This window comes from Hemiscyllium ocellatum, chromosome 5 (assembly GCF_020745735.1).
Source record: "Hemiscyllium ocellatum isolate sHemOce1 chromosome 5, sHemOce1.pat.X.cur, whole genome shotgun sequence".
Classification (NCBI taxonomy): domain Eukaryota; kingdom Metazoa; phylum Chordata; class Chondrichthyes; order Orectolobiformes; family Hemiscylliidae; genus Hemiscyllium; species Hemiscyllium ocellatum.
In genome coordinates, this window is record NC_083405.1 from 61,874,563 (window position 1) to 61,891,196 (window position 16,634).

General features: G+C 40.9%; 1 protein-coding gene across 1 annotated transcript in view; it reads right to left on the minus strand.

Annotated features, from left to right (window-relative positions):
• LOC132816195 (semaphorin-5A-like) overlaps positions 1-16,106 on the minus strand; it is an 89,334-nt gene extending 73,228 nt beyond the window's left edge. The window contains exons 1-3 of the mRNA XM_060825692.1: positions 16,025-16,106; positions 7,477-7,677; positions 1,506-1,605 (exon numbers count right to left, since the gene is read on the minus strand). Of these exons, the coding sequence (XP_060681675.1) occupies positions 1,506-1,605; positions 7,477-7,677; positions 16,025-16,106 (383 nt within the window). The remainder of the gene's footprint in view (positions 1-1,505; positions 1,606-7,476; positions 7,678-16,024) is intronic.
• Positions 16,107-16,634: the final 528 nt, after the last annotated feature.

Here is a 16,634-nt window from a genome sequence, read left to right on the forward strand (position 1 = left end):
TGAAAAGCCCAGTTCCACAAGGCTCTGTCCTTGGGCCTTGACTGTTTGTAATTTTTATTAATGACTTAGATGAGGGGATTGAAGGATGGGTCAGCAAGTTTGCAGATGACACAAAGGCTGGAGGTGTCGTTGACAGTATAGAGGACTGTTGTAGGCTGCAGCAAGACATTGACAGGATGCAGAGATGGGCTGAGAGGTGGCAGATGGCATTCAACCTGGATAAATGTGAGGTGATGCATTTTGGAAGGTCAAATTTGAAAGCTGAATACAGGATTAAGGATAGGATTCTTGGCAGTGTGGAGGAACAGAGGGATCTTGGTGTGCAGTTACATAGATTCCTTAAAATGGCCACCCAAGTGGACAGGGTTGTTAAGAAAGCATAAGGTGTTTTGGTTTTCATTAATAGGGGGATTGAGTTTAAGAGTCGTGAGATCTTGTTGCAGCTCCATAAAACTTTGGTTACACCACACTTGGAATACTGCGTCCAGTTCTGGTTGCCCTATTATAGGAAAGATGTGGATGCTTTGGAGAGGGTTCAGAGGAGGTTTACCAGGATGCTGCCTGGACTGGAGGGCTTATCTTATGAAAAGAGATTGATTGAGCTCGGACATTTTCATTGGAGAAAAGGAGGAGGAGAGGAGACCTAATTGAGGTATACAAGATAATGAGAGGCATAGATAGAGTCGATAGCCAGAGACTATTTCCCAAAGCAGAAATGGCTAACACAAGGGGTCATAGTTTTAAGCTGGTTGGAGGAAAGTATAGAGGGGATGTCAGAGGTGGGTTTTACACAGAGAGTTGTGAGAGCATGGAATGCGTTGCCAGCAGCAGTTGTGGAAGCAAGGTCATTGGGGACATTTAAGAGATTGCTGGATGTGCATATGGTCACAGAAATTTGAGGGTGCATACATGAGGGTCGGTGGTTGGCACAACATTGTGGGCTGAAGGGCCTGTTTTGTGCTGTACTGTTCTATCTATGTTTTATGTTCTATTTTACTGTCATCAGCCTCTGGATGAAAAGGCGGCCCCTTAGGTCTTCTTTGAATCTTTCCCTTCGCACCTTATACCTAAGCCCTTTAGTTTTGGACTTCCCCACACTAGGAAACATATTTTGTCTATTCACCCTATACAAGCTCCTCAAGACTTTAGAAACCCCTATGAGGTCACCCCTCAGCCTTCGACACTACAGGGAAAATAGCCCCAGCCTATTCAGTCTCTCCCTATAGCTCAGATCCTCCAATCCTGGCAACACCCTTGTAAATCTTTTCTGAACACTTTCAAGTTTCACAACATCCTTCCTGTAGAAGGACAACCAAAACTGTGCACACTATTTACAAGTAATCAAGGCTGAACTGGGTTGAAAAGGGTAGTTAAGTGAACCTGAATGTTCTGAGAATTAAAATAAATGGCATTCAAGATGGAATCTCACAAACCTCAGTAAAGTCATCTTTCTAAAATGTCAATGACAGTCTTAAGTAAGAAAATAAATAAGTAAAGCAGTTTACTTTGCTCCAACGATGAGTTCTTTTTGGCTCGGGTCAAAGATCAGCTGTGAATAGTCTGTTACATCTGCAGCTTGAAATGTGTGCAGCCACGGTGCAATATCTGAGAAGAAAGTAGAAATATCCGTAACCAAGCTGGCAACAAATTACACGGGAGGTGATCAATAGACTCCTGTCAATATCTGTAATTGAAATGCAGTGAACTGAATTAATAAATCCTGACAGGAGACCTCTGGATACAAGGCGTGTCACTGAATGTGCCAGAACCGTGCCCTAAGTTTACATCAATCTGTTACAGAAATGTCTGTCCTGACAGAATTACATCAACATTATCACCCAGGCGCCAGCTCCATCAAACCCTGAGAGACTGTATTAAAGCTCAGTGGGACAAGCAAAGGAAAACTTCCAAATGTATTACAGCTTAGCAAAAATTCAACAGACAAGGTTAAAAGTGTATTTTTTTAATCCAACTAATTTCACAATTTCCAAATCAATTTCTTGGAACGTTTTCCTGCCTTTCTTGGTAGATTTGTGAGAAAGTCACTAGGAGGATATTCTTCAGGACTTCTTAAACCACCAGGTAGACCGATTTGAGAAAATAATATGTTGGTTTTAAACAACAAGTGTTTTGTAATGCCCAATTTGAACTTAATTTCTAGTATTATTGTTTGTCTGACTAGGTATTAAACATCCAACTTAACAGCTATTATGTTGGCCATAAGACTATCTGTCATTTCCTTGCCAAATTCTTTCTGCAACCCACAAGTTTGAACACAGAAGTCTTCACACTACAACTGAATTCATGGACACAAGGTTAGTTTTTCTGCAACAAGACATATTTTTGCAATTTATCTGAGGTTCCAAGTGAATCTGTCACAATTCAGGTTTCCCTGTTGATTCAGTTTCATCAAGTTCATTAATATTCTTGTTTGAAAAAAGTATGTCAATCCCACCTCTGGGGGCCATCAATGTCAATGTGGTGTACACTGGTTATTTGCTGCTCAGTTCATATTTAACCTTCCTGTCAATGCTTAACATATTGCTACAAACTCAGTTTTCTGCTATTATCCCAAAATAACTCTTTATCGTTTGTTCTTTGCATGAACAGCAAAGACAATGATTGTACCAGGTATTAAAATTTTGGTAAAGTATTGCTGAAATAACTAATTACAGAACAAAACATAAAATTTTCTTCCCATGTTACACCTCAGGAAATTTAAAGCGAAAATTAGGAGTTCAGAAAAGATACAGGCAAGAGAAAGCTTCAAACTCTGATTTGATACAATCTTCACCTTTAGACACCTAATGGCAGGACCACAATAGCTAGTGAAAAAAACAGACACCAAACAAGCAGGCACTAATCTTAAATGTATATGAAGATAATGCGGTAAAGTAGAGATAAACAACCGTTTGGAGACCTCTTTACAATCAAATAACTCTGAAGAGCAAAATAAAACTCAAAAAGAATGTCAACACAATGTTTTGGCAAGCTTTCCCAATATCTGCACAACTGACTGAAAACAAGTTTGGAGTTAATGCCTGAATTTTCTTCTTGCAGAATAACAGTGAAACAAGCAGGACAATAGGCAATGATAAGTTTCTCTAAATGCAATCTGAGCTGGCTGGCATGTACCCTTTTCCTTTACTGCACAGCATGTGCAAATATGGTAGCTTGCAGAACCCAGCATGTTGCCCCATTTTCCAGTTTTGTGCCCTTCTATTGCTTGTTCCCACATCAGAAATGTGTTGGTAATAACCCCTCAGGGGAATAATGAAAGGTTCTCCCGTGTCACTCTTTGGGAAAGAGGGCCATCACCTGAAATCAGTTAACTGAGTAATAATCATGTTCCATTGTCAGAGCTCTTGTGGCACAATGGTAGTATCCTTACCTCTCAGCCTGAAGTCCCATTTGCTGCAAAAGTGTATAATATCATCTCTTAACAGGTAGATGAAAAAAAATCTTATCAATTTCACATGGACAAGTAGTGGGATGGACAGGCAACAGGATTGCAATAGAATAGCCCAAATCTTGAACATTCGTTCTCGTAAAGGTTAGGAACTGTAATAATATCTAGGTAGCGCTGAAGACTAATACTCCAAACCTAGCCATTTCCTTGTCAAACTATGCTCGTCTTGCTATAACACTGACACATATCCAATACAGGGTATCACTAGCTAAAATTATCCTACACACAGAACAGATAAAATTACTCTGACCAATTACTAACCTAATCATCAGCAACTGATGGAAGGAGTAATCAATAGTGTTAGCAATCAGTAGTTACTGAACAAAAATCTGAACTTTGACTCAGTCCAGCTTTCACCAGAACCATTTGATCACAGAACATCCCATACTGAGATCTGAATGTGAGCACTGAAAGACAGTGGAGAGATAGAAGCAGCTATCCCAATACAAACTCAACATTAGACCACCTCTGCCATATGTAACATTCAGGTCAACAGGGATTAAGGTAAAATTCCCTATTATTTAGAGTGACACACACACACACACACACAAGAACAGATGGGGCTGTTTGTTGGATTCCCTTGAGGAAATGTCCTCTATCTGTTGAACTGCTCGGCATAAAGTGAGGAGTCATGCTGCTCACCAACAATTCCACAGTGTTGATTGCTAATCACTACTCTTCCAATCATGGAACAGCCTTCCATCACTTCTGGACAACATCCACACTTATATTCTCAAACAGTAAGTAATATTAATGCCACATTAATGCCATCTCTATCAAGTAAATGTCTAACTGCTTCTCCTAAGCTTCCACATGCCATGCTGACCAGAAACATAGGAAGGATGCTACCTCATGGTGGCTACCTCAAGACAAGTAGACCACTCTGTAGTCCCCAAACCCTCTCCAATATCTACAAGGACCAGGTCAGGAGTGTAATAGAATACTTACTGCTTACTTTGATGGACACAACAACATTCACATCTGCCAAGTAGAGTCAACTTTCCAACCAATCAGCACTCTCCTCACTCGCAGTATAAATGGTGGTTTCCTTTTACATTGGTATTGTTAGAAATTGTTCTGATGAGTGCAAGGTGAAAAATTTCAACAAAATGTGCTTTTCCTTCAAGTTATATAAATGACTTGGATACAGGATCTAATTGAATAGGAGCTAAATTTGCTGTTGACACAGTGTTAGGTTGGAAAGCATGTTGTGAAGACACAGAAGGAACTCTCAAGGCTTAGGTTATTTGAGTTGGTGAAGATGTCACAATTGGACTATTACGTGAGGAAGAGTGAAATTATCCATTTTGGCAGAGTGAATTCTAAGAAGTATATTACCTAAATGACAAAAGGTTGTAGAGCATTGGGCTGCAGAGTCTGCCCTCTAGAATGCATCACAAAAAGTTCATGTGCACGTATATTAAGTAATCAGGAAAGCCAAAAAAGGTGCTATTTATTGTGATTGGAATTGAATACATGAGTAGGGGAACTGTGTTTAATCATTGAGTATTTGGTGAGATTACACTTGGAATACCATGTACAATATTAGACCCCTCATTTCAAGAGAATATAAATGCTTTGGAAGTAATTCAGAGATGGTTTGCGAGACTTACATCTGTAAGGGATGATTTGGAGGTGCCAGTGTTAAACTCAGGTGTGCAAAGTTAAAAATCACACAACATCAGGTTTTAGTCCAACAGGTTTATTTGGAAGCATTAGCTTTTGAAGTGCTGGGCACGTCACACCTTCAATGCATTATCTGAGCTGACATGGCACCTATTGTTAAAGTTCACTTGAGAATGTAACTTTTAAAAAAAAAAGTTATGCGATTTACATATGGAAGAATTTGAAACCAACATGGACATTCTAAAAGATGAGAGACTTAAACAATCGAAGTCTTTTTCAATATATGATTTCAGTTGCATCACACTGTAAACTTTTGCTATAAATTCTGTGCTTTATGATCTTTTACTCCACAACCACTTGATGAAGGAGCAGCGCTTTGAAAACTAGTGCTTCCAAAAAAACCTATTGGACTATAACCTGGTGTTAGGCAATTTTTAACTCTGGAATGGATAGCTTTGTCCAACAAGGAAAGGTTGGATAGACAAGGCTTGTATCCAACTGAAACACAAGACCCTAAGGGATACCGAAACATCAGGTGTTTCCTCTTGTGGAAGAATCTAGAACCAGGGGTCAATGTTTAAAATAAGGGATCACCTATTTTAAACAGAGGTGAGGAGAAGCCTTTTCTTTTTGAATGTTTGAGTCTTTGGAACTTTCCTCCTCAAATGATGATGAAAGTGGAGTCCTTGAATATTTTTAAAGTGAAGACAGACATATTCATAACAAGAACGGGGGTGAAAGGCTGTCAGGAATAAGGAGTAAACAGATCAGCCATGATCTTATTGAATGGTGGAAGGGCCAAATGGTCAGCTCCTGCTCCAAATACTTTATGCTTGTAGGTTCCACATCCAAGATGGCAAAAAGTTTATGGACCTTCACAATGGCATGATTGAATAACAAAGTTCTATGTCAAAAGAGATATTGGGAGAGGTACTAAAGTTTGGTCAAAGGGATAAGTTTTAAGATTGGTCTTAAAGGTTGAAAAGAGATAAAACAATGGCTGGGGTTTGGGGAGCCAATTGCAGATAGTTGGAGCTAAACAACCAAGGGCATGACCGCTAACAGTAGGAGAAAGGATGGAGGGTTATAGAAGAATTAGTGAAATCCAACACTTGTTTGTATGCTGGCATGTAGAGCTGTAGGAAGTTATGGTGATAGGAAAGAGTGAGATGACAGGAATAACAGTTGGCTATTCAGCCCTTATAATCTGTTCTACCATTCAGTTAGATCCTAGCTGAGCTGCATCTTAGCTCCATCTACAGGTGGGCGGCACGGTGGGCGGCACGGTGGCACAGTGGTTAGCACTGCTGCCTCACAGCGCCAGAGATCCGGGTTCAATTCCCGCCTCAGGCGACTGACTGTGTGGAGTTTGCACGTTCTCCCCGTGTCTGCGTGGGTTTCCTCCGGGTGCTCCGGTTTCCTCCCACATTCCAAAAGATGTGCGGGTCAGGTGAATTGGCCATGCTAAATTGTCCGTAGTGTTAGGCAGGGGGTAAATGTAGGGGTATGGGTGGGTTACGCTTCGGCGGGTCGGTGTGGACTTGTTGGGCCGAAGGGCCTGTTTCCACACTGTAAGTAATCTAATCACCCCATACCTGCTATGGTTCTGTAACCCTTACAGTCCTTGTCCAACAAAAATCAATCAATTTTTAAAATGTTTTAGGGAGACACGGTGGCTCAGTGGTTAGCACTGCTGTCTCACAGCACCAGGGTCCCAGGTTCAATTCCAGCCTCGGGCAACTGTCTGTGTGGAGTTTGCACATTCTCCCTGTGTCTGCGTGGGTTTCCTCCAGGTGCTCTGGTTTCCTCACACAGTCACAAAGATGTGCAGGTCAGATGAAATGGCCATGATAAATTGCCCATCATGTTAGGTGCATTAGTCAGAGGGAAATGGGTCTGGGTAGGTTACTCTTCGGAGGGTCAGTGTGGACTGGTTGGGCCGAAAGGCCTGTTTCCACACTGTAGGGAATCTAATCTAATCTATATATTCATTGAATCGGGAAAGATTTACATCATGCGAAGAGGCATTCTAGGCCATCATGTCCATGTTGGATTTCTGTGAGAAACTCAGATAGTCCCAATCCTCATCTTTTCACAGAGCCAGTAGAAAAGCAGGGGCACTGCTTCCCACCTGGAACAATTTCCAAAAACAATGGCATTTTAGATGGTTAAATCAAGAAAGTAACCAATTTTAATTACACTGAACACCTCACTCAGAGAAGCAAAATAACTCATTTTACTCCGAGTGTCAGCAGAAAGTGGGTTTCCTTAATACAATCCAGCTGTACATTGTATTTCAATTTTATTAGTTCTAACCAATACAAAACTACAGATTTTCAATGCAATCAATTCATTCTGCAGTTGGAACACAGGATACGTACCGCTATAAGTTAAAATATGATGAGTTGCTTTCTGACACTGCTGGTACTCCAGTAAAACAGATGATCCACTGATTCCAAATGCTCCAATCACCACTCTGAGTAAAAATGCCCAAAACCGATTGATCTTTATTGGAACCATGGGATGATGAGCAATTTCTATCAGACTGGCTTTACAGTTTTCCTCTTTGCATCTGAAAAGGCCTGTATCAAAAAATAAACAATAATGTACTCATTTTTTTACACATCTAATATACTTTTGTTGCATATTGTAAGTTTTAAATACTGATCATTTTATCTGTATATATGGCTTGATGTTTATTTTTATTTACTCATGGGATTTGGGCATTGCTGGCTGGTATTTATTGCCCATCCCTAGTTAGCCTTGACAAGGTGGTGGTGAGCTGCCTTCTTGAACCGACACAGTAGGTAGATCCACAATGTCATCAGGAAGACTGTTCCAGCACCTTAACCCAGTATCTGTGAAGGAACAGTGATATACTTTCAAGTAGGATAGTGAGTGCTTGGTAGGATATTTTATATGACATCATCGATACTATTTTGAAACAACTTGGTACAATAACGAAAATAATGTGCTGTTAATTGGCAGATTAACACAGTAGGTTTATTGTTGCAACCCCGCTCCAGAATGTGTAAATCAACATGAGCTTCTTCTTAGCTGCGCCTATCAGGTAAAAGGCGTCCTGAAAGTTTTTTTTCAGACAAGCCCACCACCTCTCAGATGTGGAATGCCTACTAAGTTCTTTTACATTTTCACTGCTATTTGCAAACCTTACAATTAAAAAAAGAAAAATTAAGCAGGCTAACATTGTTATTGTTCACTGGAATTGCTCTTTTCAATGTATTCACTGTGTTTCCACCTACCTACAGCCTGATTTGGTTTCAACACAAGTGTTTTATTTTATTTTCCCAACATGATCTCTTTAACTCTGTAACAGTCATAGAGTAAAAAATGAGGTCTGCAGATGCTGGAGATCACAGCTGCAAATGTGTTGCTGGTCAAAGCACAGCAGGCCAGGCAGCATCTCAGGAATAGAGAATTCGACGTTTCGAGCATAAGCCCTTCATCAGGATTCCTGATGAAGGGCTTATGCTCGAAACGTCGAATTCTCTATTCCTGAGATGCTGCCTGGCCTGCTGTGCTTTGACCAGCAACACATTTGCAACAGTCATAGAGTGTACAGTATGGAGACAGACCCTTCGGTTCAACAAGTCCCATTTGCCAACATTTGGCCCATATCCCTCTAAACCCCTCATTTTCATATAGCCATCCTGATGCCTTTTAAATGTTGTATTTGTACACGCCTCCGCCACTTCCTCTCACAGCTCATTCCAAACACACACCGTCCCCTGCATGAAAAAATTGCCACTTGGGTCCTTTTTGGATCTTTCCCCTCTCAGCTTAAGCCTATGTCCTCTAGTTTTGAATTCTCCCCCGCTGAGGAAAAGACCTTGACTATTCATCCTAACCATGGCACTCATGATTTTAAAACTTCTATAAGATTAGCCCTCAGCCTGTGATGCTCCAGGGAAAACAGCCCCAGGCCATTCAGCCTCTCCCTTTAGCTCAAACCTTCCAATCCTGGTAACATCCTTGTAAATCTTTTCTGCACCCTTTCAAGTGGAACAACATTTCTCCTCCAGCAGGGAGACCAAAACTGAGCACAATATTCCAAAAAGGGTCTAACCAATGTTCTCTACAGCTGCAACATGACCTCCCAATTCTTATACTCAATGCACTGACAAATCAAGGCAAGCATATCAAAAGCCTTTTTCAGTATCCTGTCTACTTGTGGTTCCACTTTCAAGGAACTATGAACCTACACTTCAAGGTCTCTTTGTTCAGGAACATTCCTGAGCACCTTACCATTAAATGTGTACGTCCTGCGCTGATTTGCCCTTCCAAAATGTAGCACCTCAGATTTATCTCGATTAAACTGCATCTGCCACTTCTTGTCACTGGCATTAACAAAGACTTGGAAACGTACCATTATATTGCTCTTCTTGATTACTGCCGACTGACAATTTCCTGAATGACTAACTAATCATTTGGGACGCTTCAGATCTTTCCCAGGGTTCAATGTCAATGCTGCGAAGGAATCGTGTGTTAGTGCACTGGTCCGACCCACCTGAAAAACTGCTGCTTCTTTTGATTAGAAAATCCAAGAAGCCACACTGTATTACAAATATCAAGCCATTCCCCACATGGAAAAAGGCTAATAAAACCCCTATAGATCAATCCCTTTGACTAGTTTTTCAAACAGTCAAATATCCTGGAAGGTTTCATTCTCAATCTCGGTCAATCTGTAACCACATCTCTGTAATGACTAATACACCTCCTTAATGACTAATACATCTCTTTTAATAACTGAAATCCAGTTTATTTCTATCTGTTAAAATTCACATTTACATAATCTGATCCAGTGCCTTTGAGGAACTCTTTGATGACTCAACTATTTGCTCCCAAACCTAGACTCCTCATGTTTGCAGAAATAGATGTTTTGGTTCACAGACATTCTGGTTAATTTGATTGAATTTTTCACCTCCCAAATCCATCCATGCATCTCCCCACCAAATCCTATTTATGAGTTTAAAGCTTTACCTACCATTCTAGTTATTCAATTTTACTGTTTCTCAGAATGTGGGCATCACCGGCAAGGTCAGCATTTGTTAGCATTCCATAACTGGGTTTATGATGGTGCCACCAGGGCATTGGTTCCAGTTTGCTTCAAGCAGGTTTCTTACCCATGGTAAAACTCAGTCTCATACAGTGAAACCCATGCCTCCCCCACCATTCTTTCAGCCACTCATGTAATCTTCTACTTCCTATGCTAATTTGCACAAGGTTCAGGTAACAATCCTGAGATCATCATCTGTATGACTCTGTGCTTCATCTTAACCCAGCTCCTCAGACTTGCTCAGCAGAATCTCATTTCTAATTCTAACCAAGTTGTTGGACCACAACAACTGAGTTCTTCTCTAACTTGTGGGAACCCAGGCTCCAGATATGCAGCATAACTTACGGGTCTCTTCTTCATGGCAGCAGAGATGCTTGGATACCTTCCTGCCTATATTGTCCCCTATCATTCCCATGTTCCTTTTACTCTCTACACTTGAATGGTCAACTGTATCACAGTGTCCATCCATCCATCCATCCCGTAGACTTTGGTCTCATTAACAAAGATGTCAAAAACCTAGCCCCACTAGATCAAATCAAAGAATGGGTATCTCAGTGATGTTGTGACCTGCCCAATCTACAGACACAGCCTCCCTGTGTCTGACAACTATCCAGTCCAATACCACCACTTAACCAGGAGGGGGAGTGGTATGTGTCACCTGAATCAAAATGTCTGAATAACTCTCCTGGTCCTTGAAACCCCATAATATCTGCAGCTCCGATCCCAGCTCCACGATTCCATACCAAAGTTCCTCACCTTGAAGACCTTGCCTGCAGATGTGTTTGTACAGGGACTCACTGGTTTCTAAGGTTGTCTTAGTATTATTTATTTGTTTAAACAGTTCGAAAGTTTTCATTCATGTAACATCTTAATTCAAATAACTGAGTAGTTAATGAACCTTAAAGTATGGTCCTAGGCTAAAGTGTTAAAAACCATTAAAACATGCCAACCAATCTCTTTCCAATGTCTATATTAGTTGTTAAAAGTCAAGTAAAGATTAAAGAAATCTGCCAACACTAAAGTGCCAGATGTCGCCTTAATTACAAAAATGCTGCTTTTGAATGCTTGATGGCACAGTACATTTGTATATCTCCAAGCTGCCAGTAGCTTGGCAATTTAATGTGGAATGCCTTTCTGGCCTCTGGCCAGCATGTATTAGTTTCAGCAGATTGGTGCTCTCTAGTCTCCCTTCCAAATAGTGCAGCTAACATTCACTACAGTATGAGTTCAACTAGTCACCAGCATTGAGTTTCTCACTGAAAACAAAATTATTTGTTCCAGGGAACTGAGGCAATTCTTTTGAATTCAATGGAAAAGGTATATTATTTTGGCAGCATAAAAAGAACTTGACTCAACGTCTGGTATGCTTCACACCTAAGCGGAGCATATCTGATGCTGAAAATGGTTGCAAAACATAAAATAACACACCAGTCCTCATCACTTCAGTGATTATCTTGAAAACAAAGTTCAACCTCTAAAAAACTGGTATTCCTTGATTTTAAAGGATAACTTTTGATACAATAGTTCCTACATTCTCGTTACGTAACAATTCTGTTATGATTATATTTAGGAAGTCAATAGTAAACTGTGAACTTTTTGATGACATAATACAAAGCAGCAAAGTTTGTGTGGTTTATTGAGGTCAGATAAATCTCAACTTATGAATTATTTTAAGATTACCAGCCACTCATGTTATACTGCAGTCTCATTTAAGGAACAATACTATAAGTGATAGCTAAGAGTTGTAATTACAGGATTGCTGCTACTAAAACATAAATTATAATGTTTAATTGCAAAATTAATTAGTATGGACAGAGAATGAACTGAAGAACTCTTTGTCATAAAACCCACAATTGCTAAATGTTCTAGTGTGCAGTCTGTTCCACTAAAACACATGTTCTTTAACATGAATTGGCTTTAATGTGACTGAAGAATTTGGACAGTTGTTTGTAGAACATAATTAGCTCTAACATGATTCTGGTCCTATTAGTTTAAATGGCACAGCTACAGTGCAGTTTTCTTAAAACATGAGATTGCACGAGAATGGGGCTATCAGAACTGACTGCATTTTGTTTTCTTTTCCTGATTACATTTTTAAATACCTGCTCAAAAAAGTGAACGTATCTATAAGTGTATCAAATATCTTTTCACTCTTCCTCTGTGCATTATTTATATGGAGAAACGGTGTAAATACTGAAAATCTGGAACAATTAAATCAGACCTCTGTGAAAGCAACAAAGTAGATCAGGCAGAACCTGTGAAAGAAATGGTTAACACTTTACTTTTAGCATCCGTGCTCATAATAAACTGGAAAGATAATCCAGTGTGGAAAAGGAAAAGAAATGGAAGGGAAACGCAAGAGGTGAAATAATCACAAGGAGAAGTTGATGGATGAGTGTCCATCAACTGCTTCATGGAAGAGCAAGAAATGTCAGACAGTATAAATCAGCGGATTAGAACTGGAATGAGTGGATTACCTTAGGATGAAAGGCTAGACAGGCTTGGCCTGTATCCTCTGCAGTTTAGAAGGGTCAGAGGTTGCTGAACTGGAACATATAAGATCCTTGTGTGTGGGGGGGGGAACTGACTGAGTGGAAAAGGTAAGATGGGCCAGAAATGAGGTTTAAAAAAACACACAGGTAACTTAAAACATTGAACAGAGAACAATTACAACACAGTACATGCCAAACATTTACCTTAATCTAAGATCAAGCTAACCGACACATTCCTCAAATTATTGCCATCCGCATGCTTGTCCAGTAGTCGCTTAAAAGTCCCTAATATCTGACTCTACTACCACTGCTGGCAGTGCATTCCACGCACCCACCACTCTCTGTGTAAAGAACCTACCTCTGACACCTCCCCATACCTTCCTCCAATCCCCTTAAAATTATGACCCCTTGTGACAGCCATTTCTGCCCCGGGGAAATGTCTATGGCTACCTATTCTATCTATGCCCCTCATTACCTTGTACACCTCTATCAAGTCTCCTCTCTTCCTTCTTCTCTCCAATGTGAAAAGCCTTAACTCACTCAACGTCTCTTCAGAAGACAAGCCCTCCGATCCAGACAGCATCCTGGTTAATCTCTTCTGAACCCTCTCGAAAGCATCTACATCCTTCTTATAATCAGGCCACCAAAATTTGACACAATATTCCAAACCAGAAACATCTGATACCAAAATTGCGCAGTATGCCCATCAATCCCAAAAGGAGTAAAGGATCAATTCTCTCCAATGCAGAATACACTGCTAGAGCTGAATTCAGATCAAAGACAAATCCTCAAATTTCTTCCCTCCCCAATGACAGTGACAGATCCACCCCACATCTCCTGAGCCCTCTGCTGAAAAGAAAATGTTCTGAATTTGCTTTATATTAATATCCAAAGAAGAGAGCTGCAAAGTATCCAAATGTCACCAAGAGGTATTGTTCCTGAAGTCTCATGGCATCAAGTCAAACAGGGGCAAGGAATTAGCATGTACCACCCAGCCTAAGCTAATGTTAAACAGCTCTGAACGTTGCAAACACATAGAATGTAGTCTTGGTGGGGGATTTCAAAGACCACAAAGAGTGACTGGGCAGTAACATTCTGATTGAGCCCTAAAAGTCATAGCTGCTAGCTGGGGCAGGTGTGAGGGAACCAACAAGAGGGATAAATATACTTGACCTCATCCTCACCAATCTGCCCAACATAGAGGTATCTGTCCATGATAGTATCAGTAAGAGTGACCACCACACAGTCCCTCTGGAGATAAAGTTCTGTCTTCACATTGAGAATACTCTCCATTGCATAATGGGGCACTATCACCACATTAAATGGGATGGACCTCGAACAGATGCCGTACCTCAGATTGGGTATACATGAAGCGCAGCCAAATTGTACTCCAACACAATTTGCAACCTCATAGCCCAGAATATACCCACTCAACTTTTCGCATCAAACAGGGGATTGATTCTAGTTTAATGAAGCTTTTTTATTCGCTTGAGGAAAGTGGTCAACATTTATTGTCCGTTCCTAGTTGCCTTCAAGAAAGTGGTAGCACCTGTCTTCTTGGACCACTGCAGTCCACATGTTGTAGGTTGAGAGGGAGGGAGTTCCAGAACTTTGACCCAGTGACAGTTTAGGAATAGTGAAATATTTCTAAGTCAGACGATGAGTGACTTGGAGAGGAACTTACAGGTGGCGGTGTTGCAATGTACCTGCTGCCCTTGTCCTTCTAGATGGAAGTGGTTTTGTGTTTGGAAGCTGCTGTCAAAGGGTTTATGGTGAATTTCTGCATTGAATCTTGTAGATAGTACACACTGCTGCTATAGGGCATCGGTGATGGAGGGAATGGGTGCTTGTGCATGTGATGCCAATCAAGTGAGCTGCTTTGTCCTGGATGATGTCAAGCTTCTTGAGTGTCATTGGAGCTGCATTCATCCAAGCAAGTGGCAAGTATTCCATCACATTCCTGACTCGCTTGGATGATGAACAAGTTCTGGGAGTCAGGAGGTGAGTTATTCACTTAAGTTTTTTCAGTCTCTGACCTTCTTTGTAGACACTGCTTTTATGTGGTGAGGACGGTTGAGACTCTGGTCAATGGTAACCCCCAAGATGTTGACAGTGGGGGATTCAGTGATGGTAATGATATTGAATGTCAAGGGCTATGGTTAGATTGTATTTTGTCTCTGGTCATTGCCAAATATTACTTGCCATTTATCAGCCCAAATTTGGATATTGTCCAAGACCTGCTGCATTTGAACATGGACATTTCAGTATCTGAGAGGTTGCGAATGTTGGTGAACATCATGTAATCATTGGCGAACATCCTCAATTCTGACCTTATGAGGGAAGATCACTGTCAAACCTGGCACATAGGAAGTCAGTGAAGAATTTTCCCGATTACCCATACAAACAGTTTCAAGAACAGTTTCTTCCCTGCTGTTAACAGACTTTTGAACGGACTTGTCAAATGGTGATGTTGATCTTGCTCTCTGAAAAGTTTGTGCAGCTGTAATATTGTATTCTCTACTGTGAGTTCTGAGGAAGGGTCACTTGAACCAAAATATTAACTCTAATTCTCTCCACAAATGCTGCTAGACCTGCTGAGCTTTTCTAGTAATTTCTAATGTTATCTCAGATTTACAGCATCCATAGTTCTTTTGGTTTGTATTCTTCACTCAGTCCTATTAGCCTGAAGCACTTTGTATGGTACAATCTGCCTGTATAGCATGAAACACAGCATTTTTCACTGTATCGCCGTAAATGTGATAACAATAAATCAAACTCAACCCCACTGGCTCCAGTTTTGCAAGGGCTCTTTGAACCACGCTCAGCCAAGTATGGCCTTGATGTCAAAAGGTGTCATATTCCCTTCACCTCCAGAATTCAGCTCTTTTGTCCATGTTCTAATCAAGGCTATATTGAGGTCAGGAGCTGTGGTCCAGCCAGAAATTAAACTGGGTGTCACTGGGCAGGTTATTGCTGAGGCATTGCTGCTTTATAGCACTGTTGATGAAATCTCCCATCACTTTCCTAATGATCAAGAATAGACTGATGGGCTATTAAGTGGCCAATTGCTTTGTCCTGCCTTTTGTGTACAGGACATTCCTGGTAAATGTTGTAACTGAACTGGAATAGTTTGGTTGGGACAGCAGCATGTTCTCAAGCACAAGTCTTCAGCATTATTGCCAGAATGTCAAGGTTCATAGCCTTTGCAGTATCCAGTACCACATTTCTTGATATCACATGGACTGAATCAAATTGGCTGAAGACTGGCATCTTTCATCTTGGGTACTATTACAATATGTCAAGATGGATCATCTGCTTGGCACATCTGGCTCAAGGTTGCTGTGAATCCTTCAGCTTTACCTTTTGCACTGCTATGATTGGCTCTTCCATCACTAAAGATGAGGATATTTGTGGAGCTTCCTCCTGCAGTGAGTTGTTTCATTGTCCATGACTGGATGTAGCAGGCCTGCAGAGCTTAGAACTGATCTGTTGCTGTGGGATCACTTAACTCTTTCTGTCACTTGCTGCTTATGTTGTTTGGCATGTAAGCAGACCTGTTTTGTACCTTCACCTCATTTTTAAGTATGCCTGGTGCTGCTCCTGGCATATCCTCCTGCACTCTTCATTGAACCAGGTTTGATTCCCTAGCTTGATGTTAATGGTTGAGTAGGGGATATGCTAGGTCGTGAGGCTGCAAATTATGCTGGAGTATATTTCTGTTGTTGTTGATGGCTCTCAGCACCTCCTGAATGCCCAATCTTGATAGTGCCACACAATATGATGGAGGGTATTGTCAATATGATGACAGGAATTGATCTCCACAAGGACTATGTGGTGGTTGCTCTTACTGACACTGACATGGATAGATTCATCTACAGCAGACAGATTGGTGCGGATAAGGTCAAGTACGTTTTTCCCTCTTGTTGGTTCCCTCATCCCCTCCTGCAGACCCAGTATAGCAGCTATGTGC